Consider the following 27705-nt stretch of genomic DNA (forward strand, 5'->3'; position numbering starts at 1 on the left):
GGGGCGGAGGAGGCCTACTAGTTTAACCCTGAAACAGGAAAAGACTAGGTCCGATAATGTATCGCTCGCAGAGAGGGACTACGTCTCGATGTGGACACCGCTGACGGTGTGTGGCCTGTGTGTAATAACCTGTGAGTACTGGACAGTCCCCAGGAGGGAAGGGACGTCAGTAGTGAGAAGCAGCTACGAGGTAAACCGGACAGGGGGAATTAACTGAGACCGTAAAGCCTGGTTGCCGGACAAAGCACAGCCTGTGTGACCACAGGGATAAGGGAGCGGTGCTCCACTATGAATCTTCATTTGGTCTGTTGTAGACTGATGCTGCTATATGGTTTATGCTGCACAATAAACCAGATGGGCTGATTTATGTGAACAACCGTGCCTGACGTGACTAATCCGCTGCCGAGTGAGTGTCTCCCTACATGAACAATAGGCACTACCTTACAATACACCCACATATACACACACGCGCTTCTCACAAAATTAGAATATCAAAAAGTTATTCTTCTGTTTTTGTTGTATTATTGTGACTGAAAATTAATTAACCTTTCAATAAAAACTGAATTTTGAAAAAAGTTAAATTTCAGTACTTCAATACAAAAAGTGAAACTCATTATATAGAGCAGGGTTCCCCAACTCCAGTCCTCAAGGCCCACCAACAGATCATGTTTTCAGGATTTCCTTTGTATTGCACAGGTGAAGCAATAATCACCTCAGCAATACTAAGGAAATTCTGAAAACATGATCTGTTGGTGGGCCTTGAGGACTGGAGTTGGGGAACCCTGATATAGAGAGCGTTCTATTTCAAGTGTTTATTTCTGTTAATGTTAATGATTATGGCTTACAGCCATTGAAAACCCAAAAGTCATTATCTCAGTAAATTAGATTAACAAAAAACACCTGTAAAGGCTTCCTATGCGTTTAGAAAGGTCCATTAGTTTGTTTAAGTAGGCTCCACAATCATGGGGAAGACTGCTGACTTGACAGATGTTCATAACGCAATCATTGACATATTGCACAAGGAGGGTAAGCCACAAAAGGTCATTGCTAAAGAAGCTGTGTGTTCACAGAGTGCTGTATCCAAGCATATTAATGAAAAGTTGAGTGGAATGAAAGAGTGTGGTAGAAAAAGGTGCACAAGCAACTGGCATAACCGCAGCCTTGAAAGGATTGTTAAGAAAACGTCAATCAAAAATTTTGGGGGGGATTCACAAGGAGTGGACTGCTGCTGGAGTCATTGCTTCAAGTGCCACCACACATAGATGTGTCCAGGACGTGGGCTACAAGTGTCACATTCCTTGTGTCAAGCCTCTCATGACCAATAGACAACACCAGAAGTGTCTTACCTGGGCCATGGAGAAAAAGAACTGGACTGTGGCTCAGTGGTCCAAGGTGTTGTTTTCAGTGGAAAGTAAATTTTGCATTTCATTTGGAAATCAAGGTCCCAGAGTCTGGAGGAAGAGTGGAGAGGCTCACAGTCCAAGCTGCTTGAGGTCTAGTGTGAAGTTTACAAAATCAAACACAGTAGGTCCACTGTGTTTTATCAAGACCAAAGTCAGTGCAGGCGTCTACCAGGACATTTTAGAGCACTTCATGCTTCCCTCTGCCAACAAGCTTTTTGGAGATGGAAATTCCATTCTCCAGCAGGACTTGGCACCTGTCCACACTGCCAAAAGTACCAATAACTGGTTGAAAAACAACAGTATCACTGTGTTTGATTGGCCAGCAAACTTGCCTGACCTTAAACCCATAGAGAATCTATGAGGTATTGTCAAGAGGAAGACGAGAGACACCAGACCCAAAAATACAGACGAGCTGAAGGCTGCTATCACAGCAACCTGGGCTTCCATAACACCTCAGCAGTGCCACAGGCTGATCGCCTCCATGCCACGCCGCATTGATGAAGTTATTAATGCAAATGTAGCCCCGACCAAGTATTGTGTGAATTTACTGAACATACATTTCAGCAAGTTAACATTTCGGATTTTAAAATCAATGTTCAAGCTGGTGTTATAAAGTATTGTAATTTACTGAGATAATGGCTTTTGGGTTTTCATTGGCTGTAAGCCATAATCATCAACACTAACAGAAACACTTGAAATAGATCACTCTGTGTGTAATAACTCTATAGAATATAGGAGCTTCACTTTTTGTATTGAAGAAGTGAAATAGAATATCATCAAAAAGTCAATTTAGTTTTGTGAGACGCACCTGTGTATTATCATGTTTTTATCCTTTGTATTAATAACACATTTTTATTTTCTCGAATAGATTTACTCCACTTTCTCTTTCTGTTATGTCAATCAGGAGTACCTCACCTCTCTACTATAACTTACCTGTGGGGGAACTCTTAATTAGGCTATATATATTTATTGGTGCTTTGTTTTTCTTTTGAAATAAATAGGCATTAGCTGGATAGGTTTCATCCAGCTATTATCAGACTATAATCGATTGGTTGAACAGGGAATTATGTCCCTTGTTCTTCCTAGGTGCTCAATGGGCAAAAAAAAAAAAAAAAAAAAATCACAGTAGTAGCAAAGACAATAAAAAAGGAAAACTCATTTTAATAAAACTATGATCACACCACAAACACTTTGGATAGTTTTATGGAATGATGTAGAAACACTGTACAGAGTGAAAGTCCATTTTCCACTCACCTTCTGGAAGCTGCTGAGCGCTGCCTTTGGATCATCTTCCTTCAAAGCTTTGGAGTTATAGTACTGATTTTCCAAATCGACATTGGGTTCAGAGTTGCTGTCTTCTGAGTATTCCTGTGTGAACAAAAGCAAAAAAAAACCAAACAAGTAAACAATTGATATTCTGGGGCAGATTTATTTTCGTGGGATGTATCAGCGTATGCTGCAGCAATAATGCAACATTTACCTTTGGTGCATGTGGTATATTAATTTTTGGAAAAACTTGCAGGGTGCATTAGACAAACCAATTTAAATGGATTTTACAACTATGGATTTCAGTACATGGGCTCGCTGTAGATAAAAATAAAAAAAATCAGCAACTCTTGCCCCAGCTCTCCGCTGACGCTCACGTTGTTAGATGCTGCGGGATTACAGTGCATGTGACCAATGCAGACAATCACTGGGCTACAAGTCACTGAATTGTAATGTTCTAGGGCTTCTCCAACATACCCCATCAGTTACACAGAGCTCCAGCAGTTCCCTATTGCGGGGTCACATCACACTTCACCTGTCAGTGCGGACACTGCACAGCATTCTGCCATATGAACAGAATGAAGAAATACACTTGAACCTCAACCATATGTGTAACAGTGCTGAGTGAACAACTGGTCCATTTTATAACAGAAATGCACACTAGACTGTGTTCACACATGACAATATCAATGGTGAAAATATGTTAATGACGAAAAAGGGTTTCACTCCATTAATGCAAATGTATGAAGGTACTCGGCACTCCAAATGATGAATAATTCATAAATGATTTATTGTGAGGCAATTCCATAGGTACAGAATGTACTGTGATGTTTTGGTCGGAGAACATGGACCTTCATCAGAGATGGATTGCAGAACACTGTAGAGAATGTAGGACATCGCTGAATAGCGGCTTTACACATAGCGACAGATGTTGCTGTTCTTCAGAGATACCTGCGTTCCCTGCCACCCTCTTCTGCCATCACTGTCTGATGAAGCTCCATGTTCTCGGACCGAAACATCACTGAACATACAGTACCCATGGGATTTATTTTACTCATTTACATAGCGCCATTAATTCCACAGCGCTTTACAGACATTATCATCACTGTCCCCGATGGGGCTCACAATCTAAACTCTCTATCAGTATGTCTTTGGAATGTGGGAGGAGACCGGAAAACCCAGAGGAAACCCACACAAACACCTGGAGAACAAACTCCTCGCAGATGTTGTCCTTGGTGGGATTTGAACCCAGGACGCCAGCGCTCACAATAAAGCATTTATGATCTCTTCATCACTTGGGGTGTCGAGTACGTTCATATAACATCAATTGTGCATCCTCTGCAGCAGGATCACAGGCCGTGTAGTTAAATGGGTTGTCTCAAAGTCCAAGATTGCCATCTAACTTCACAATCGGTGATAACTTACTGGTTGTGGGGTTCTATTGTTTCAATCATGGAAATGGGGGGCTCAGAGTTCCAAATGTGACTGGAGCACACATGTTTCTATGGGGCTGATAGAAAAAAATGGGAGATAAAAAGATAGGATATTAGGGAAGCTTTCATTTGGTACAACCTATTAGGGCATAAGAAAGAAGAATGTATCATTGCATGCTACACCCTCAAAGATACAGTGCCTTGTGAACGTATAAAAGTATTCAGCCCCCTGGAACTTTTCAACCTTTTCCCACATATCATGCTTCAAAACATAAAGATACCAAATGTAAATTTTTGGTGAAGAATCAACAAGTGGGACACAATTGTGAAGTTGAACGAAATTTATTGGTTATTTTAAATTTTTCTGGAAATTCAAACACTGAAAAGTGGGGCGTGCAATATTATTTGGCCCCTTTAATTTAATACTTTGTTGCGCCACCTTTTGCTGCGATTACAGCTGCAAGTTGCTTGGGGTATGTCTCTATCAATTTTGTACATCGAGAGACTGAAATTCTTGTCCATTCTTCCTTGGAAAACAACTCGAGCTCAGTGAGGTTTAATGGAGATCATTTGTGAAGAGCAGTTTTCAGCTCTTTCCACAAATTCTCGACTGGATTAAGGTCTGGACTTTGACTTGGCCATTCCAACGCCTGGATATGTTTATTTGTGAACCATTCCATTGTACAGTTGTGGCCAAAAGTATTGACACCCCTGCAATTCTGACAGATAATAATTTCTTCATGAAAATGATTGCAAAACAAATTCTTTGGTATTATTATCTTCATTTAATTTATCTTAAATGAAAAAAACAAGAGAGAATGAAGCAAAAAGCAAAACATTGATCATTTCACACAAAACTCCAAAAATTGGCCAGACAAAAGTATTGGAACCCTCAGCCTAATCCTTGGTTGCACAACCTTTAGCCAAAATAACTGCGACCAACCGCTTCTGGTAACCATCAGTGAGTTTCTTACATGCTCTGCTGGAATTTTAGACCATTCTTCTTTGGCAAACTGCTCCAGGTCCCTGATATTAGAAGGGTGCCTTCTCCAAACTGCCATTTTTAGATCTCTCCACAGGTGTTCTATGGGAATCAGGTCTGGACTCATTGCTGGCCACCTTAGAAGTCTCCAGTGCTTTCTCTCAAACCATTTTCTAGTGCTTTTTGAAGTGTGTTTTGGGTCATTGTCCTGCTGGAAGACCCATGACCTCTGAGGGAGACCCAGCTTTCTCACTCTGGGCCCTACATTACACTGCAAAATTTGTTGGTAGTCTTCAAACTTCATAATACCATGCACACGGTCAAGCAGTCCAGTGCCAGAGGCAGCAAAGCAACCCCAAAACATCATGGAACCTCCGCCATGTTTGACTGTAGGGACCGTATTCTTTTCTTTGAATGCCTCTTTTTTTCTCCTGTAAACTCTATGTTGATGCCTTTGCCCAAAAAGCTCTACTTTTGTCTCATCTGACCAGAGAACATTCTTCCAAAACGTTTTAGGCTTTTTCAGGTATGTTTTGGCAAACTCCAGCCTGGCTTTTTTATGTCTCGGGGTAAGAAGTGGGGTCTTCCTGGGTCTCCTACCATACAGTCCCTTTTCATTCAGACGCCGACGGATAGTACGGGTTGACACTGTTGTACCCTCGGACTCCAGGGCAGCTTGAACTTGTTTGGATTTTAGTCGAGGTTCTTTATCCAACATCCGCACAATCTTGCGTTGAAATCTCGTCAATTTTTCTTTTCCGTCCACATCTAGGGAGGTTAGCCACAGTGCCGTGGGCTTTAAACTTCTTGATGACACTGCGCACGGTAGACACAGGAACATTCAGGTCTTTGGCGATGGACTTGTAGCCTTGAGATTGCTCATGCTTCCTCACAATTTGGTTTCTCAAGTCTTCAGACAGTTCTTTGGTCTTCTTTCTTTTCTCCATGCTCAATGTGGTACACACAAGGACACAGGACAGAGGTTGAGTCAACTTTAATCCATGTCAACTGGCTACAAGTGTGATTTAGTTATTGCCAACACCTGTTAGGTGCCACAGGTAAGTTACAGGTGCTGTTAATTACACAAATTAGAGAAGCATCACATGATTTTTCGAACAGTGCCAATACTTTTGTCCACCCTCTTTTTTATGTTTGGTGTAGAATTATATCCAATTTGGCTTTAGGACAATTCTTTTTGTGTTTTTTCATTTAAGACAAATTAAATGAAGATAATAATACCAAAGAATTTGTGTTTGCAATCATTTTCAGGAAGAAACTGAGTATTATCTGACAGAATTGCAGGGGTGTCAATACTTTTGGCCACAACTGTAGATTTTGCTTTAAGTTTGGGATCATTATCTTGCTGGAAGACAAATTTCTGTCCCAGTCTCAGGTTTTTTGCAGACTCCAACAGGTTTTCTTCAAGAATGGTCCTGTATTTGGCTCCATCCATCTTCCCATCAATTTTAACCATCTTCCCTGTCCCTGCTGAAGAAAAGCAGGCCCAAACCATGATGCTGCCACCACCATGTTTGACAGTGGGAATGGTGTGTTCAGGGTGATGAGCTGTGTTGCCTTTACGCCAAACATATCGTTTGGCATTGTTGCCAAAAAGTTCGATTTTGGTTTCATCTGACCAGAGCACCTTCTTCCACATGATTGGTGTGTCTCCCATGTGGCTTGTTGCAAACTTTAAACACCACTTTTTGTGGATATCTTTGAGAAATGGCTTTCTTCTTGCCACTCTTCCATAAAGGCCAGATTTGTGCAGTGTACGACTGATTGTTGTCCTATGGACAGACTGTCCCACCTCAGCTGTAGATCTCTGCAGTTTATCCAGAGTGATCAAGGGCCTCTTGGCTGCATCTCTGATCAGTCTTCTCCTTGTTTGAGATGAAAGTTTAGAGGGATGGCCGGGTCTTGGTAGATTTGCAGTGGTATGATACTCCATTTCAATATGGTCGCTTGCACAGTGCTCCTTGGGATGTTTAAAGTTTTGGAAATCATTTTGTATCCAAATCCGGCTTTAATCTTCTCCACAACAGTATCACGGACCTGCCTGTTGTGTTCCTTGGTCTTCATGATGCTCTCTGTGCATCAAACAGAACCCTGAGACTATCACAGAGCAGGTGCATTTATACGGAGACTTGATTACACACAGGTGGATTATAATAAACCCGCCGTTTACCTTAGATACCAGCGTGCACGCTGGTTTCCAGGGTAAACAGCGGGTATCCAAGAGTCGCGCGGTTCTTAGAAACCCGCTGTTTACCTTAGATACCAGCTTGCTCGCTGGTCCTGATCGCTGGAGGGGCTGTCTATGTGACAGCTCACCAGCGATCAGCCTAACGATGTCCCAGAGATCCCATCCATGTCGGATCGTTGGTGGGATCGCTGGGACATTGTTATGTGTAACGGGGCTTTTACTGTGCTGATTGCTGCAGTTTTTATCAAATCTGTTTTCGCTAGTGCCGCTCTATCAGTTCTCTGAATGCTGAGCACTGTATAATTCCACTCACGCCACTGTTTGACAGTTGTATACACTGTGCATAGGCAAAAAACTGCAGTGCAAACCAGTAGTAGGGGACAGGATTAGACAGAACACTAGTCCTTGTAGTGATAAAATCCCTTTATCAGCCTGAGATTATGAAAATGTAAGTGACACATTGCTGGAATCAGGGTCATACCTTTGGGTTTTTTCAGTCTGTTTGCACAAAGTGCATATAAAAATGTGACCTGCATTTCCTTGGGCTGGGCATTATATTGATGCGTTATCCATGGCTGCGTGTCCACTAGTTGGGCTCAGTCCTTATCCACATGCATGTCACTTGACAAACGGTATGTTTTTTAATATTAGAGTTAGGACTGTCCCAGTAATAGTCACTGTGGAGTGGTGGGATGGCTTTCACATTTTTGTGATAAAAAAAAAAATCATGATAACTAAGTACCCTATATTATTTTCATGCACTATACTATATATTTACTGCAGGGTATTTGATGATTAGGTTTCTGTTAGGTTTTAACTTTAGGTGCAGGTTGACACATTGTGGTTGTACCTTTATTTCATGTGGTTTCCCAAAATCACTGCAAAAGCACATTGCAATACCTTTATCGTTTGCTCACTGGAAATTTGAACCTCCATAAAAGAGTCCAGCATATCCATGAGTTAGGGCAACAGCCATGCCGGTAGCTATTCGACAGCCAGCTTGGATCAGTTCTCAGAGCAGTGATCACCGGTTTCCAACATCCATGCAACTACCCTATCCACAAGCCTGGACTTCACACATATACCAAGAATTCTCCTGTGCAGTCTTTCACGATTTCCAAAATAATAGGAGAGGAGTTGGAAAGAACAAAGATGCCAGCCAAAAGACTGCAGGCATGAGAGATGCCGAACATGCCCCAACAACGCAGACCACGCCGCTAAATACAACGTGGAAACAGTAGTAACGTAACGTACAAAAATAACGTATACTGTTTAGGAAACAAGTTATTTGTGCCATGTGCCAAAATAGAGGTTAAAGGATCCCCTTAACGGGAACATGACATGCTGTCTGATCCACCCTTTTAACCCCTTCACCCCCAAGCCTGTTGTCATCTTCATGGCCTGGCCAAAGTTTACAATTCTGACCAGTGCCACTTTGTGTAACGCTTCAACGCATTCCACTGATCCAGAGATTATTTTTCATGACACACTGTACTTCATGATAGTGGTAAAATTTGTTCGATATGACTTGCGTTTTTGAAAATAAAGGAAATTTGGCAAAAAGATATTAAGATTTGAGAGTCCTCATATTTTTCTATCTACTGGCAAACATGGTATCAAGATCAGAAATTTCTCATTTTTACAACAACATTTGAAGTGATTTTGGGGGGGCCTTTAAGCCAGAAATACCCAAAAGTGACACCATTATAAAAAACTGCACCCCTCCAGCTACTGAAAAACTCATTCAAGAAGTTTTATTAACCCTTCATGTGCGTCACAGGAAATAATGCAATGTGAAAAGAAAAAATTTACATTTTCCTTTTCCCACAAAAATTATCTTTTAGCCTTAAATTTTGTATTTTCACAAGTGTAACAGGAGAAAATAGACACAAAAATTTGTTCTGTAATTTCTCCTGAGTACGCTGATAAACCATTTGTGGAGGGAAACTATTGTTTGGGCACATGGCAGGGCTCAGAAGGGAAGGAAAGCAAAAATGGCTGGAATCAAGAGCGGACGCCATGTTGCGTTTGGAGAGCCCATGATGTGACTAAACAGTGGAACCACCCCCCCCCACAAGTGACCCTATTTTGGAAACTGGACGTCTAAAGCAGTGGTTCCCAAACTCCAGTCCTCGCGGACCCCAACAGGTCATGTTTTCAGGATTTCCTTAGTATTTCACAGGTGATGCAAGTATCATCAAGGCATTAGGAATTCTCTCACATGTGTAACACTATGGAAATCCTGAAAACATGACCTGTTGGGGTCCGCGAGGACTGGAGTTTGGGAACCACTGCTCTAAAGGAAAGCATCTACTTGTGTGGTGAGGAATTTGAACCCTCAGGTGCTTCACAGAAGTTTGGAAAGTAGAGCAGTGAAAAAAAACAAAAAACAAATTCCTCACAAAAATGTTCTTTTAGCCCTATTTTTTTTTTATTTTCACAAGGATAACAGGAGAAAAATGGACCCCAAAATGTGCCATGCAATTTCTCTTGAGTACATGAAACCTAATGTTTAGATGCATGGCACTGCTCCGAAGGGAAGCTTTGGAAGGCAGACTTTGATGGAATGGTCTGTGGATGATGTCATGTCGCGTTTGATGAGCCCCTGATGTGCCTACACAGTATAAATCCCCCAAGTGACCCCATTTTAGAAACCAGACCCCTCAAGGAATTTATTTAGTTGTGTGGTGAGAACCTTGGACCCACAGGTGCTTCAAAGAATTTTACAACATTGAACTATGAAGATGGAAAACAAATATATATATTTTTCCCACAAAAATGCTTTAGCCCCAAATTTTTTCATTACCACATGGATAAAAGGACAAAATGGACCTCAAAATGTGTTATGAAATTTCTCCTGAGTGGATCGATATGTGCCTCACAGAATTTTATACCATTGGGTGATGAATTTGGAAGGAGTTTTATGTTCTCCCCGTGTTTCCTCCGGGTTCTCCGGTTTCCTCTCACACTCCAAAAGACATACCGATAGAGAATTTAGATTGTGAGCCCCATCGGGGACAGCGATGATAATGTCTGTAAAGCGCTGTGGAATTAATGGCGCTATATAAATGAGTAAAATAAATAAATAAGAAAAAATAAGTTACATTTTCAAAACTAAAATGTTATTTTAGCCCAAGTTTTAAGCTTTTCTAAGGGCTAATGAAAAAAAAATTGATCTTTGTTGTGCAATTTCTCCTGAGTGGTCCAATATCCTACATGTAATCGGGAGCTACTTTTGAGGCGCAGTGCAAAACGCAGAAGGGAAAGAGCACCATAATGTAGTGCAGATTTTTCTGTTATGGTTTGCGGTTGACATGACGTACTGGAAGGGCCCCTGAGGTGCCAGGACAGCAGAAGCCCCCATAAGTGACCCCATTTTACAAACTACACCTCTCAACAAATTAATCAAGGGGTGCAGTGATCATACTGACGCCACGGGTGTGTCACCGAATTTTATACCATTGGGCAGTGAAGAAAAAATAATCACAATTTAGCAAAAAATGTCTTAGCCCCAGATTTTACATTTTCATACGGGAAAAAAGGATAAAAATAGCACCAAAATTTGTCCCACAATTTCTGCTGAACGTTGAAATACTCCATATGTGGCGGTACAGAACTGCTTAGCCATACGATGGGACTCGGAAAGGACAAAGCACAAATTTTTCTACAATAGTTTGCGGACTCCATATACAGAGTCCCTAAATGTTAGAAGAGTAGAATCCCTCCTCAAGTGACCCCATTTTGGAAATTATACCCCTTTTGGAATTTATCTACAGGTGTGGTGATTAACTACATGAGTGTTTTCCAGAAAGAAGCAGCAGTGGATGTTGCCGAGAGAAAATTGCAAATCTGCTATTGTAGTGCTCAGTACGCTCTAGTGCCAAGCATGTGCTTCTGGAGACACGGCACCCATAAATTAGGTGGGCTCTCATTGCTACAGAAATGCCAAACATGTTTTTAAATGTGGTTTAGGAACATTGTAGGAGTGCAAAATTTGCTAAATTTCTTTTGAGGGAGTGAGGATCCATAGTGTTTTCCAGAGCCTTTGCACTACTAGTAATGTGGAAACCCCCTATATTTCAGTTAGCAGATGACGGACCCGAGTGGGGACTTGCTTTTCTTGGGAATGATTTGAAGCTTTTATTGGGAATAATTTTGGATCACATTTATCCTTCGCCCTACACTGAGCACTTACCTTTGGGGTTTCCATCTAAACCTCAGAATGCGATTCAGATGAACCCCTCCGAGGGATCCCTTCACTGTAATAAGGCAGCAGAGATACTCTTGACTCTGTCTGGCCTCTGGTCAGCAGTGTCTTTTTAGAAGTGCACAAATCTGTGGCGGACCATGCTTTTATGCATGTTTAAAAAGACACTGGATCATAGGCCTCCATCTGCCTCGTTTTAGGGAATGCTCCCTGTTGGGCAATCCATCTGAATCATGTATTTCAGAGATTTACATGAAAACATGGTATAAGCGCTGAGCGTAAAACGTAGGATAAATGAGGTTCAAAATGTTGTAAAATTTTGCCAATAAAAGCTTGTCTGACCACTTGATCTTCTCCCATGCCTCCTCTAGATTATCCAGATGGTCACTGGCAAACATAAAATGGGCCTGGACATGTGCTGGCATCAGCAGGTGGACCATGCATGCCCTGCAGGAGAAATTGAAAAAAAAGTGCAATTCTACAATTGTGTTTTGGGTTTTTGATGTACCATGTTCACTAAATGCTTAACTCTGCTGTTATGTTCGGTCAAAAACTACCGATTTTGAACTTTAATATTTTTTAAAATATTCAAGATGCGGTTCTGAAAATTGTGGTTGATTGACTTTTCCTCAATTGAGGGGTTCTTACTATGGGTACTTTTTTTTTTACTCCACAATTTTTTATACACTTGTACTGTACGGTCAAAAATGACCGATAGCCTTTTATAGTGATCTCCAGCCATTTTATGAGTAAAATAAAGGAGCTATAATCTCATTTTGGACTATATATTACATCTACTACTATTTATCAATTTATTTAGGTCCTTTTGGTCCATGCAGATTTACACATACTTACATTTTCTCATTACAATACTGCTGATGGTTTACCTTCCAGTATAGTTATGTGCCAAATATTTTTACCCTGCTGTTCATGTAAAATAGTTCAATTCAGTTCTCAACATTTCATATTGTAAATGAACATATTCTCTTTTTTTTACTTGTGTTCCCTGATCTAATTTCTGTGAAATGTTGACCTGAAAGAGTACTAATAAATTCTGTCTGAAAAGTGTGTTTGCTTTACTCTGAGCTCTTATCCTAAAGGGTGGGGGGTGTTTTATTTTATCTTATCAGTAGACAATTGCCATAGTAGTCTATCCAGTTTCATTTTCAGTCCAGCTGGAGAGAGCAGAGAGAACATATACAGAGTTCTGAGGGATCATAGTTAAATATGCAATATGCATAAATATTCCAATAAAGCCATGTTAAATGTTTTGACACAAAAAAAATCAAAAGTTTTTCTTTCCATTTTTCATTTCTTTATAAACAACCAGGTTCACATATAATATAATACTGCAAAAATTATTCAATTAAAACACTTAAATTAGCTAAAAATCAAGACAAAAATGACCGGAACATAACAAGTGTATAGTGGTAACGAACAGAATAGCAGGGTTAAACTGACTGGCCATTATGATTCTCCAGGTCATTACAGATAGCAAACATGTATAGGTTATTTTAGTGAAGAAAAAAAAATACGCTTGTAAGAAAAAAAATATGGTGCCACTTTCCGGGACCTGGGGCTGGGTGAGGCCTTATTTTTTGCATGCTGAGCTGATGTTTTTATTGATACCATTTTGGGGTAGATGCAATGTTTTGATCGCCTGTTACTGCATCTTATTAGAATGTCGTGGCGACCAAAAAAATGTATTTCTGGAGTTTCTGTTCTTTTTCTTGTTATGCCATTTACCGATCAGATTTAATTTAGTTTATATTTTGATAGATTCGGTTTTGCTGCATTGAAAAACACCCAATGTGTATTATTTTATTGTTTTATTTTGAATGGGGCAAAAAGGGGGATCATTTGTTTCCACTTTTCACTTGCTTCAATAGTCCCCTTTGGAGACTTAAAGCTAAAATCATCCGATCGCTTGTGCTACATATAGCAAGGCTTCAGCCACTGGTTCTGCAATGACGACCATGGCAGGGTGCTCTGCAGATCCCCGGCCATCATTACAAACCATCGGCACCCCGCGATCATGTGACAGGACGCCGATGGGCATGTTTTGTGACACGATTCCGACAGGCGCCGGTGTTCCACCCGTGGCTGTTGAACATTACAGCTGGTCTGATCAACTGTCATATGTCAGGAAAGATCCAGGCTCAGCGTCGGAGCCTGCTTCAAATACAGGGACACGATCTATGACATACCTACACATCAAAGGTCGTGAAGAGGTTGAGGGAAGCGTTAGACGGCTGTATAACTTTGAGGAGAATCACAACGCAATGATGAGGCTAGGCTGTCAGCTCTCCCAACCAGAGTATGTCAAGTATTTCTATACAGCCACCACCAGGTCGGAAGAACCGATGGACAATCCAACTTTTCCTTAAGTTGTGGAGAAACGAGTTTGTATTCTCACACTAAGTACAGAACAAAACTTATTGCTAGTTTAAATAAACCACAGATCTCAGCTATACAGTGATAAAAATAAGCCTACATTTCTATGTCTTATTTATAGCTAAAAATTTACTACGATTGCAGAACCCTGATGACATTAAATACTTGAGCACTGTATGCCAACTTAATGTGATACAGTCTTAAACTGGAGGAGCACATTCAATAACTACCTGCCAAGAGATGTCCCTGACTCCTTATAAAAGCGTGTATTTGGAGCAGATAGGTGTGAACGTTTATCTCAATAGGGGTAGTGTCAACACATTTTTCTATAGAGACACAGGTGGTGACCTAGGTTCGGAATGGACCCAAACGTCGGCCTCCTCTGCTCATTTGGCTATTAAAAGCCAATCTTCTAAAATTTCTTTCCTTAATCGCATATTACAGTAAGTGCAGTGGGTAACTACCGGCATTCTATGTACAAGGGATTCATATCCTACCACAGAGCATCAGAATGTTAACATTTACTCCTCTATAAGACAGGCTCACTATCAGGATTCAGCAATCATATAGGATTCTGCAGACATACAGGGGTGTCTGAAGAAATACCGTACATGGGGAGCCCAGAAAGAGTTTCCTTATTAAATTACTATTACCTATTTACAAGAAAGAAGGAGATTCAACACCACAACTTCATAGTAGAAAAAACGGTAACTGGGTGTCCAGGGTTCAACATTCTTGGCCCATTACGACTTCCAAATTATTAGAGCCCCCACAATGAAAACCCCACAGTACAAGCAAAGACACCAGCCAAAAAGGGGCCTTCGTGAAGCTTCACATGTTGCATGTACAGTGGAGAATTTTCATTAACCCCTTTCCTACATTGGACGTACTATTCCGTCCATGTGACCTGGGACCTAAGTCCCAAGGATGGAATAGTATGTCCAATGCGATCAGCGGCGCTCACGGGGGAAGCGCAGCTGATCGCGGCCGGGTGTCAGCTGATTATCACAGCTGACACCCGGCACAATGTGTCAGGGGCGGTCACGGACCGCCCCAGACACGTTTGATCGCGGTGTACCGGGGATTAAAGGAAGCATCGGCAGGGAGGGGTCTCCCTCCGTGCTTCCCTGCGACCCCCACAGCAGCGCGATGTGCAGCACCGCAGGGAGCTGGCTTCCTCACTGCCCGCAGAGTGCAGGCATGAGGAAGCCTGCAGCAGTGCCTGTGACAGATCGCTGATCTGTCACAGCGATCTGTGATGTTTTACACTTCTAATGGAACTTCGTTTTTTGGACTTTCATGCGCTGCTAGACATATTAAACAATCCGGTTATATTGAAAGATCAATCTTTCCCAACGCGTTTCGAAGTGGAAAACACTTCTTCAGGGGCCCCTGGAGAAGTGTTTTCCACTTCGAAACGTGTTGAGAATAAATGGGAATCAAAGGGAATAAAAGATTGATCTTTCAATATAACCGAATTGTTTAATATGTCTAGCAGCGCATGAAAGTCCAAAAAACTAAGTTCCATTAGAAGTATTATACTGGCGGTCACTTGTCTGACCATTTGGACGTGCAGCAGCTGATGATCTCCATATGCTTGTTCTTTCCTTCAGTGGGTGAGTGGATTTATATATCCTTATAACATTGTCATCAGATAAGACCCTATTGCGCTTCTGTTTCCTATAGTGCATTTTATAGCGATCTGTGATGTGACAGATCAGCGATCTGTCACAGGACAGTGATGTCCCCCATGGGACATTATAATAAAGTTAAAAAAAAGTGTAAAAATTAAAAAAAAAAAAAATTCCCTAATTCATTTTTTGAAAATAAAAAAAACAACTGTCCCATTAGTTAACCCCTTTAGTGAAACCCCTTAAAAAATAAAAAAACGAAGCAAAAAATAATGATTTATTATCATACCGCCGAACAAAAAGTGCAATAATGCAAGATCAAAAAGACGTATATAACTATCCATGGTACCGCTGAAAACGTCACCTTGTCCCGCAAAAAAAGAGCCACAACACAGCGTCATCAGCAAAAAAATAAAAGTTATAGCTCGCAGAATAAAGCGATGCAAAAATAATTATTTTTTATATAGAAATTGTTTTCATTGCATAAAACCGCCACAACAAAAAAGTTACATAAATGAGGTATCGCTGTAACCGTACTGACCCGAAGAATAAAACCGCTTTATCAATTTTACTGCACGCGGAACGGTGTAAACGCCAGGGCTGTGGAGTCGGAGTCGGTGCTCATTTTGGTGGAGTCGGAGTTGGGGTCGGTATAAAATGGACCGACTCCGACTCCTAAAATATATAATAAATTGGGTACAGTAGTTCAATGCAGAATATGCTGAATATTTTTTCATAGGAATTTGGGAAAGTTATGAAATGTCCTATAAATGACTGTTCTATTCCTGATCTAAGGCTACATTCACACACAGCGTTTTTCCTGCTTTTTTGAGGATACGTTTTTCAGTTGCAAAAGCAGATCAGCTTTTTAAAAAACCGCATCACCTGAAAGGTTTTTGAGCTCATAGATAATGTTTTCAATAGAAAAAGCAGATTAGAAATCTGCTCTATCTATATATCCATTTATCCATATCATATCTGTACCAAAAAGAATGAAAGCCGGATAGCATGCAGACTAACACTTTTTTTTCAGTACCAGTCAGGTACACCTCATAGCTGCCCAAAAGGACGCCCAGGACAGGCATTGCTCGTCTTCAGTAACAACAACATCAACTGATAGTTGGAATAAATAGACTGCATTCATCACCACATCTTCTTAAGGTGCAGGCTTTATTTTCAAGTGTAGGGGTGTGAAGTATGAGGTTCTGCAGGAGCTGAGGTGTGCAGTATGAAATTCTGCGGAACAGTATGAGATTCTGCCCCCCCCCCCCCCAGGTTTGATCCTGGCTACGCCCATAGTGTGAATGTAGCTTGAGGATCTAGGCTTTACCTTAGCTGAGATAAGTCATAGTGTGTGTGTGTGTGTGTGTGTGTGTGTGTGTGTGTGTATATATATATATATATGCGCACACACACAGTACAGACCAAAAGTTTGGACACACCGTCTCAATCTAAGCGTTTTCTTTATTTTCATGACTATGAAAATTGTAGATTCACACTGAAGGCATCAAAACTATGAATTAACACATGTGGAATTATATAATTAACAAAAAAGTGTGAAACAACTGAAAATATGTCTTATATTCTAGGTTCTTCAAAGTAGCCACCTTTTGCTTTGATTTCTGCTTTGCACACTCTTGGCATTCTCTTGATGAGCTTCAAGAGGTAGTCACCGGAAATGGTTTTCACTTCACAGGTGTGCCCTGTCAGGATTAAGAAGTGGGATTTCTTGCCTTATAAATGAGGTTGGGACCATCAGTTGTGTTGTGCAGAAGTCTGGTGGATACACAGCTGATAGTCCTACTGAATAGACTGTTAGAATTTGCACTATGGCAAGAAAAAAGTAAAGAAAAACGAGTGGCCATCATTACTTTAAGAAATGAAGGTTAGTCAGTCCGAAAAATTGGGAAAACTAAGAAAGTGTCCCCAAGTGCATTGGCAAAAACCATCAAGCGCTACAAAGAAACTGGCTCACATGAGGACCGCCCCAGGAAAGGAAGACCAAGAGTCACCTCTGCTGCGGAGTATAAGTTCATCCTAGTCACCAGCCTCAGAAATCGCAGGTTAACAGCAGCTCAGATTAGAGACCAGGTCAATGCCACACAGAGTTCTAGCAGCAGACACATCTCTACAACAACTGTTAAGAGGAGACTTTGTGCAGCAGGCCTTCATGGTAAAATAGCTGCTAGGAAACCACTGCTAAAGACAGGCCACAAGCAGAAGAGACTTGTTTGGGCTAGAGAACACAAGGAATGGACATTAGACCAGTGGAAATCTGTGCTTTGGTCTGATGAGTCCAAATTTGAGATCTTTGGTTCCAACCACCATGTCTTTGTGCGACGCAGAAAAGGTGAACGGATGGACTCTAAAGGGGGTTTTACACTAAGCGATATCGCTAGCAATATCACTATAACGTCACTGGTTTTGTGACGTTATAGCGATATTGCTAGCGATATCGCTATGTGTGATACTTACCTCCGACCGGCTCCCCCGCTGTCCATCGCTGATCGCACGAGAATGTCCGGCTCCATTTCTCGTCGGGCGCTTCCTGCTGGGCTTCCTGCTGTGACGTCCAGCGACGCGTGGACGCGGGCGGGAGGACGTCTTCATCGCTGTGTGTGAATGGTAAGTATCGTGCGCTGCGTCGCTGCTGCATCGCTGTGAGATCTTTCTGTATGAAAGCTCACTAGCGATCATTTAGCGATGCACCAGCGATCCTGACCGGGTCAGATCGCTGGTTGGATCGCTGGTGCATCGCTAAATGTAAAAGGGCCTTAAGACATGCCTGGTTCCCACCGTGAAGCATGGAGGAGGAGGTGTGATGGTGTGGGGGTGCTTTGCTGGTGACACTGTTGGGGATTTATTCAAAATTGAAGGCATACTGAACCAGCATGGCTACCCCAGCATCTTGCAGCGGCATGCTATTCCATCCGGTTTGTGTTTAGTTGGACCATCATTTATTTTTCAACAGGACAATGGCCTCAAACACAACTCCAGGCTGTGTAAGGGCTATTTGACCAAGAAGGAGAGTGATGGGGTGCTACTCCAGATGACCTGGCCTCCACAGTCACCAGACCTGAACCCAATCGAGAAGGTTTGGGGTGAGCTAGATCGCAGAGTGAAGGCAAAAGGGCCAACAAGTGCTAAGCATCTCTGGGAACTCCTTCAAGACTGTTGGAAGACCATTTCTGGTGACTACCACTTGAAGCTCATGAAGAGAATGCCAAGAGTGTGCAAAGCAGTAATCAAAGCAAAAGGTGGCTACTTTCAAGAATCTAGACATATTTTCAGTTGTTTCACACTTTAATTATATAATTCCACATTTGTTAATTCATTGTTTTGATGCCTTCAGAATGAATCTACAATTTTCATAGTCATGAAAATAAAGAAAACTCTTTGAATGAGAAGGTGTGTCCAAACTTTGGTCTGTACCGTATACATGTACATGTATACAGTGTATTACATATTTACAATTTATTACAGTTTTTGTGTTCTAAAGTTGTATTCCGATAAATAGATATTATGTTCTATCTAAATATCTTGATTATTGGATCATAGAAATGATTTAATGTCTGATGTTCACATTGTACTACAATAAATTTTTCACTTAAATATAAGCAATATATGTGGGAGTCGGAGTTGTGGAGTCGGAGTTGGAGTCGGAGTTGGAGTCGGTGTAAGGGAAATTGAGGAGTCGGAGGAGGAAAACTAAATCTCCGAGCACGCCAAAATACTCGGAGATCACCCGAGCAACGAATTTACTCACTCATCACTAGTGATGAGCGAACGTGCTCGGATAACATGTTATCGGAGTATCTTGGGCGTGCTCAGATATATTCGAGTACCTGCGGATGCATGTTTTGCAGTGGTAGACAGTCTCAACACACGCAGGGATTACCAAACAGGCAATCCCTGCATGTGTTGCGGATGTCTACCACCGTAGCACATGCAGCTGCAGGGACCCGAACATATCTGAGCACGCCCAAGATACTCCGATAACATGTTATCCGAGCACGTTCGCTCATCACTAGTGGTCATCTCTCTTAACCATTTACAGGACAGATGATAAATGTATGATTACCGTGATCTAAAGGCCGAGACACCCAGTTATTACAAGAATGGGGCTTACTTGTGCACCGTAGGTTAAGGGGGTTGTCTGGGCTTTTCACATTATCTCAGAGCATATCTGGGCTGCAGAATGCTGACAATAAGTAATTTACCTTCTGTGGCCAGTTTGCAGCGTTTGCTAGATATCAGCTCTTGCTTGTAAGAAAAACGTCCAGGGGGGGTGTTCTGGCACTGAAATGAGAACTGGTCGTTTCCTCCTACTCTACTAAAAACATAAAGCAAAAAACACAAATATCCTGAACTAAAAAGTAAAAAATAAACTGCAAATAATGCATAAAGGTAATAAGGGTATTTAGTAAACATTATTTTGATCAAAATAATGTTTACTAAATACCCTTATTATTATTACCTTCATGCATTATTTGCAGTTTATTTTTTACTTTTTAGTTCAGGATATTTGTGTTTTTTGCTTTTTGTTTTATCTAGTTAATGGTTATGTGTTAATATGCACTTACATTGTGCATACAAATTAACTTACTTTTTCAGTTCAGATTCGTCTCTCATACCAGCAGCACATGCGTCCAGCCACAGACTAAGCGCTATCCCTCTGCACCCTCAGTGCTTCTCCAGAACAGCGCGTTCACTCTCCCTGTGACACACTTGCCTCCCTGGGCAGGACAGACCATTTGGAGGATCACTGCACCCAGTTGTGGACATTCATGCCTGTCACAAACAATACAGGATAGTTTCCTGAATATATTACAGTACAAATTTCTGGACACCCACACCAATTATTGGATCTACCGGTCCCTGTATAACCCAAGGTGTCAAACCCGTGGGTCTGGTGATTTCCTACATGAATGGTGCCCTTTCATCCTCAGTAGCTGCTGCTTCCCAGACGTCTGTTTCTCTACATTATTAATGAATATACCCAGTACTGAATAGTGCCTACTTATGACAGCGGTTCTTTAATAATAATATATGGAATTTTCCATTACAGTTCCTCTCAGTTAAAACCAACTGTGAAAAAATTCTGTTTCTGATGAAGGTCAATTGTATGACTGAAAACGTTTAAAGAAGTAAAAGAAGTATATTTAACTGGATGCCTTTTACAATAAAGGAACGGTCAAATCAATTTTTCTTTTGAGTGCCAAGTTTTTGTACTACATTGTTAGTTGGCTGGATACCCGACTTGGGCACCTCTCTCCACACTGAGTGCCGTGATTCTTCTATTTTGCATTATCTAGTTAATGGTTATGTGTTAATATGCACTTACATTGTGCATACACATTAACTTACTTTTTCAGTTCAGATTCGTTTTTTAGTCTACTAAAAACATGCCCTCTATAGCAACAACCCCACCCTCCATAGCAACAGGCCCTCCCCGTCCACATGAACAAGCCTATCCCTCCTCACACAGTAACAAATCCTTCCCCTCTAGCAGCCTCAGTGCAGAGAGCAGAACCACCCAGCTGCTCCTCCCCCAGACACACACTGAACAGTGATCTATGGAAAGTGAAACTAGTGAGGAGGAAACGCCAGTTCTCATTTCAATGCCAGAACACACACCCCACCGGACGTTTTTCTTACAAGCAAGAAATGATATCTAGTAACTGCTGCAAACTGGCCACAGAAGGTAAATTACTTATTGTCAGCATTCTGCAGCCCAGATATGCACTGAGATTATGTGAAAAGCCCGGACAACCCCTTTAATGGAAGTGCCAGTAAGCATCAGTGACTATTGCTCTATTCACCATTGTCTATGGAGCAGAGATAGTCCAGTGCTACCGTCAGTTCCATAGAAGTTATTTTTTTCAAGAACGCGCATTGGAGTCATTTTATTAGGATAAGGCCTGCTGAATTTTTAGAGTAATTTAGCATTCTATTAGAATACAATTGGGTAAGCTTAAGCAAGGATTAGTGCACACAGTCAGTGCACCTAGCCTACAGAACAGGACAAAAGTATATACTGTAAATGTCCTATAAGCCAACACTCACAAGACAGCCAAAAGTGTGTTCTTTCAGCTCCCGTCTGGTTGCATGTCATTTCTTTTCCTGCATAGCAGCAAACTGTGCTTCTATGCAGAAGGCTAATGCAAAAAAAAAAAAACCCCAAAAAACTAAAACTGTACATCATGTGGTATAGATTTTTTTTTTAATTAATTACAATTGGTCCTTAGGGTGGATGGATGCCTAGACATCCATCCAAACTGTGGCCACTGTCAGATGCATACCTCCGGAGAGTATGAGCCCGGCAATTTTCACATAGTACATTCCTAGTCTTACACCGCATTCAGATGTAGATCTCTTGCAGACATATTTTAGCATCCGTATTACGCCCTGAAGTCCTGGCCTAATCACGGATCTACTGACGTGAACCAATATCATTACAGGTCCCCATGATACTAAAAAGTTGGGCTCACAAAACCTGCAGCTGGACTTGAACTTCAGGGCGCAACACTGATGGTAAATTGTGCATGTGTCTGAATGAGAGGATACAGATTAAATATAGGAAAAATCTCTTGAGTAATCAATGAGTGGAACAAGCTTTCACGAGAGGTGGCAAGTTCTCTTTCAATGGAAGTCTTCAAACAGAGGCTGGACAGACATCTGTCTGAGATGGTTTAGTGCAGGGTTCCCCAACTCCGGTCCTCAAGGCCCACCAACAGGTCATGTTTTCAGGATTTCCTTAGTATTGTCCAGGTGATAATTGCTTCACCTGTACAATACAAGGGAAATCCTGAAAACATGACCTGTTGGTGGGCCTTGAGGACTGGAGTTGGGGAACCCTGGTTTAGTGAATCCTGCATTGAGCAGGGGGTTGGACACAACGACCCTGGAGGTCCCTTCTAACGATAACATTCTATGATTCTATGTTAACAGTTCATACTCTGAACGATGTAATAAAGAAATAGATATGACTGCCGACCTGAACAGCAAATATTTCGGTCCAGGAATTTTTATTATTGGGTTGCATACATAGAAAATATATCACAACAATACTCCCCCTTTTTTACTGACAGGCTGCAGTGGTGACAATGTAACCACAGTGTATGTGACCGCTGAGCGGCTCTGCCAGATTGAGAAGAGATTAAAAGAGATTCAGGAATATAAAAGAGGTAAGGGTAGGAGGAAAGTAAAGAAAGCAAACGAAACACTGTCCAAATGGCACATGTCTCCATTTATGTTATGTTCTACTCGCTTGCATTCCTTCTGCGATTTGGGAGCTTTCTAAACAACAAAATCAAAACCCTACAGCAGTCAGATAGAAAGCCGTGGGCACATTGCACATATTTTTTCTGGTCAAGCAACCTGTTTGAAGGGACTTTATAAGCACAGAATAACTGGTAAAAAAAGACACAGGCGCTCGGAGCATCATCGCAGAGTCAATCATTTATATACACTTTCCCAACATCTCCATTCCCCTGTATTCTTTGGTGGACAGAAGGGCTAACAGGGGTCCCTTAAAGACTTGTTGTGCACGTAAAGTTGCCATGTAGATTTTAACTACCGCGTGTCAGCTGCCGTCCACAACAGTGCATACAGAAGAACTTATATCTTTGGACTACTCAATAATTAAATATCAATGAGCAGCACTACAGATAATCACACAGTAGCCCTGTAATCCCGTTAGGGCTATACGGTAACCAGGGCTGTGGAGTCGGAGTCATGGATATTGAGGAGTTGGAGTCGCAGGTTTGGCTTACCGACTTCACAGACCTGACGGTAACACCAGGGCTGTGGAGTCGGTAAGCCAAACCTGCGACTCCGACTCCTCAACTTCCCTTCCACCGACTCCGACATATATTGCTTACATTTACGGTAAGTGAAAAATTTATTGTAGTACAATGTGAACATCAGACATTTAATCATTTTTATGATACAATAATCAAGATATTTAGGTAGAACACAAAAAACGGTAATAAATTGTAAATATGTAACACACCATGTAATATCGATATATATATATATATATATATATATATCTATCTCTATGTAATAAACTATGTAAGTGGCAAAAACAGTTTTCAACAAAAACATACTAAATAACATTTGTGCAGTCTATGAATTTGTTCTAAGAAATAGAATTGCCTCCATCAGATCCTCCTTCATAGATGACCTCAAATCTGACCTAATAATTTTAAGGCCAGAGAACAACCTCTCTACACTAACTTGGGTTGGAGGCAAAGCCGTAACCACATGGGCAACATCTCTAACAATTTCCGGGTATAAAGGAATTGCCTCATGCACAGTCAGTTTTGATGAACGGTTGAATTTTTCTTTTTCTTTGAGAGCAAGTGAAACATTTTGCTGAAATATGGTCAATCTGCTTGCTATAGGAGACGGAGTGAAATCTTTTTCCTTGCAGCAACGCTTTGCCTGCTCCATGTCATCCAAATACTTGTCAAAGTCAAACGCCTCATCTGATGAGGATGAAGATATGGCAGCAGTAGCACTGTCAGGACCCAAGTCCTCTTGCGCCTGGCAGTCCTCCTGTAGGCCACTCATCCTAACTGCTACCTCAGTCAGAGCTTCTTTTCCTTTAGTAAGCTGTTGATCATCAAGCAATATATGATGACTTGGGTCCACATAAACAGCTGCCAGAAAAATTATATTTTCCAATAGCTGTGTCTCTCTCTGTTTCATTGAAGCAGAAATGCCATCTGCGATTAAACCTCCTCTTTGGGACAGGCAAAATAGCAAGTTCTTCCACTCCCTTATGAAAATGCCAGGAGTTAAATCCTCAGCTTGTAATTTTTTAGTCACGGTAAATAGGTGATTAAGCAATTCCTTCAATTCAGCCATCTGTGTCCATTGACCTTAATTTAGGGTTACCTGAGGGTTCGCCATATCTATAAGAAACGGTTTTAGCCAGGATCAAAACTGAGGGGGGGGGGGGGGCAGAACCTCATACTGTTCCTCAGAATCTCATACTGCACACCTCAGCTGCTGCAGAACCTTATACTGCACACCCCTACGCTTGAAAATAAAGCCTGCACCTCAATATGTGGTGAATGCATTCTATTTATTCCAACTATCAATTGATGTTACTGATCACGAGCAATGCCTGTCCTGGGCGTCCTTTTGGGCACCTATGAGGTGTATCTGACTGGTGCTAAAAAAAAAAGGAGTGTTAGTCTGTGTGCTACCCGGCTTTCATTCTTTTTGGTACAGATAAGATATGGATATATAGATAGAGCAGATTTCTAATCTGCTTTTGGAATTGAAAACGGTATCTATGAGCTCAAAAACCTTTCAGGTGATGCGGTTTTTTAAAAAGCTGATCTGCTTTTGCAGCTGAAAAACGTATCCTCAAAAAACGCAGCAAAAACGTTGTGTGTGAATGTAGCCTTAGATCAGGAATAGAACAGCCATTTATAGGACATTTCATAACTTTCCCAAATTCCTATGAAAAAATATTTAGCATATTCTGCATTGAACTACTGTACCCAATTTATTATATATTTTAAGAGTCGGTCCATTTTATACCGACTCCACCAAAACGAGCTCTGACTCAGACTCCACAGCCCTGGGTAACACTTGGCACGTGATGTGAACACGGCAGTCTCACCACCATAGTCTTTGATGTAAGGTTTCAACCTATAAAAGAAAAACCAAACTCGTCGCCCATAACAATCAGAATTCAGGTGTCATTTTTAGTAACGCTCTTAAGTAAATAAACCTGTCTAATCCTTAGATCAGATATTAGCGATTGGTTATCCAAGTCCTCAGGGAAACAGAAAAAGCAGCCTTGTTGTTAATAGAGAGGAAATAGTGCAACAAGACCACCCCCGTGCCCCCTCTGCCGCGGCAGGCCTCCCCCGTGCCCCCTCTGCCGCGGCAGGCCTCCCCCGTGCCCCCTCTGCCGCGGCAGGCCTCCCCCGTGCCCACGCTGCCACCGGCAGGCCTCCCCCGTGCCCACGCTGCCACCGGCAGGCCTCCCCCGTGCCCACGCTGCCACCGGCAGGCCTCCCCCGTGCCCACGCTGCCACCGGCAGGCCTCCCCCGTGCCCACGCTGCCACCGGCAGGCCTCCCCCGTGCCCACGCTGCCACCGGCAGGCCTCCCCCGTGCCCACGCTGCCACCGGCAGGCCTCCCCTGTGCCCACGCTGCCACGGCAGCTGCTGGGTACAGGGTAGCGAGGACTAACGCCTGCAGCCATCACACCCCCTCCCAGTATACGGGTCCTATATTAGCACATTACAGTCGGTCCATACTGCCTAGAATGGCTGGTAACAGAGAGCAGCAGCCTGCACGTCATGTACATGTCAGGACTGAGGCTCTGCTCGGTGGGGAATCGGCCTATGACTGGCTGCCACCAAGGCCTCAGTGCAGCCTGCGGATCAGCCTGGCGCCATCTGTGGGCAGCCGGGCGTCCAGGTGACGGGTCAGCAGCAGCCAGGGCCGCCCGGTGCCCACTACACCGGCAGTGCCATCCGGGAGCGCCAGCCTGGGGAGGGGGACGTCCCTGCTCACTGTCCCGCCAACAGAGTTCCCTCTCAGGCCAATAGCTGCGCAATGAGCGGAGGCAGCCGCCGTCCGGGCCGCACTCGGCGAGCTCATCACGGCCCCGCTGCTGAAAACTTACCAGGTCGTAATCTTCCTCATCATCGCACATGAAGTCATCCTCCATGTCAGACATCTTGGCCGGGGAACTGGAGCCAACGGCCTCCCAGGATTCTTTGCGCTTGCCGGAATTATTTCCTTACCCGGAACGAATTGTTTTCTACTCGTTGTTCACAAGGGAAGATGAAGGCTGTTACACGTAAAAAGGAAGTTCAGAGGGAAGGGGAGGCAAGCTTAGCAACCAGCATAGCAACGGCGTGGCGAGCGCTCGCAAGGTGAAGAAGGAGCATGGCTTTACGTTTGCTGGTGCTTGTAGTACTCACAAAGAAAGGGACACTGATAATGGTGTAAAATGGCGCTGTCGTAGCAGTGCTTGTGCCCATGTTTATCTCACATGTAAAACTAGAGTGATATTATATAGGACGTTGTAGGGAGCATTAAGGCTTATTCACACGTCAGTCTAACGTCCACAGGCAAGCTGCTGTGGACAAAGGCCGCGCATGTTACATAATGTGACCGGACAGACCGTGGCTGACATCCGTGTGCTGTCTCAGCGTGGGCTGCGCGGTGGCTCAGTGGTTAGCACTGTACTATGTATAGGACCGCATGGTGGATCAGTGGTTAGCACCGTACTATATATAGGACGGCATGGTGGCTCAGTGGTTAGCACTGTGCTATGTATAGGACAACATGGATCAGTGGTTAGCACTGTACTATATATAGGACAGCATGGTGGATCAGTGGTTAGCACTGTGCTATGTATAGGACAACATGGATCAGTGGTTAGCACTGTACTATATATAGGACAGCATGGTGGATCAGTGGTTAGCACTGTACTATATATAGGACAGCATGGTGGCTCAGTGGTTAGCACTGTACTATATATAGGACAGCATGGTGGATCAGTGGTTAGCACTGTACTATATATAGGACAGCATGGTGGCTCAGTGGTTAGCACTGTACTATATATAGGACAGCATGGTGGATCAGTGGTTAGCACTGTACTATATAGGACAGCATGGTGGATCAGTGGTTAGCACTGTGCTATAGATAAGACAGCATGGAATCTCAGTGGTTAGAACTGTACTATATATAGGACAGCATGGTGGATCAGTGGTTAGCCCTGGACTATAGATAGGACAGCATGGTGGATCAGTGGTTAGCACTGTACTATGTATAGGACAACATGGATCAGTGGTTGGCACTGTACTATATATAGGACAGCATGGTGGATCAGTGGTTAGCCCTGGACTATAGATAGGACAGCATGGTGGATCAGTGGTTAGCACTGTACTATGTATAGGACAACATGGATCAGTGGTTGGCACTGTACTATATATAGGACAGCATGGTGGATCAGTGGTTAGCACTGTACTATAGATAAGACAGCTTGGTATCTCAGTGGTTAGCACTGTACTATATATAGGACAGCATGGTGGATCAGTGGTTAGCACTGTACTATATATAGGGCAGCACGGTGGCTCAGTGGTTAGCAATATATTAAGATTCAAAAAATTATGGGAGGAGTGCATATTATATAGTGCTGTG

The 27705-nt window shown here is 42.5% G+C and overlaps 1 protein-coding gene across 2 annotated transcripts in view; it reads right to left on the bottom strand.

The window, feature by feature from the left end:
- Positions 1-26336, bottom strand: part of COPS2 (COP9 signalosome subunit 2) — a 79721-nt gene extending 53385 nt beyond the window's left edge. For both annotated transcript variants that reach the window (XM_073568462.1, XM_073568461.1), the window contains exons 1-2: positions 26180-26336; positions 2658-2771 (exon numbers count right to left, since the gene is read on the bottom strand). In XM_073568462.1, the coding sequence (XP_073424563.1) occupies positions 2658-2771; positions 26180-26233 (168 nt within the window). In that variant the 5' untranslated portion in view covers positions 26234-26336. The remainder of the gene's footprint in view (positions 1-2657; positions 2772-26179) is intronic.
- Between the last annotated feature and the right edge of the window lie 1369 nt (positions 26337-27705).

This window comes from Dendrobates tinctorius, unplaced genomic scaffold (genome assembly GCF_039654945.1).
Source record: "Dendrobates tinctorius isolate UK_male_01 unplaced genomic scaffold, ASM3965494v1 ptg000022l, whole genome shotgun sequence".
NCBI lineage: Eukaryota > Metazoa > Chordata > Amphibia > Anura > Dendrobatidae > Dendrobates > Dendrobates tinctorius.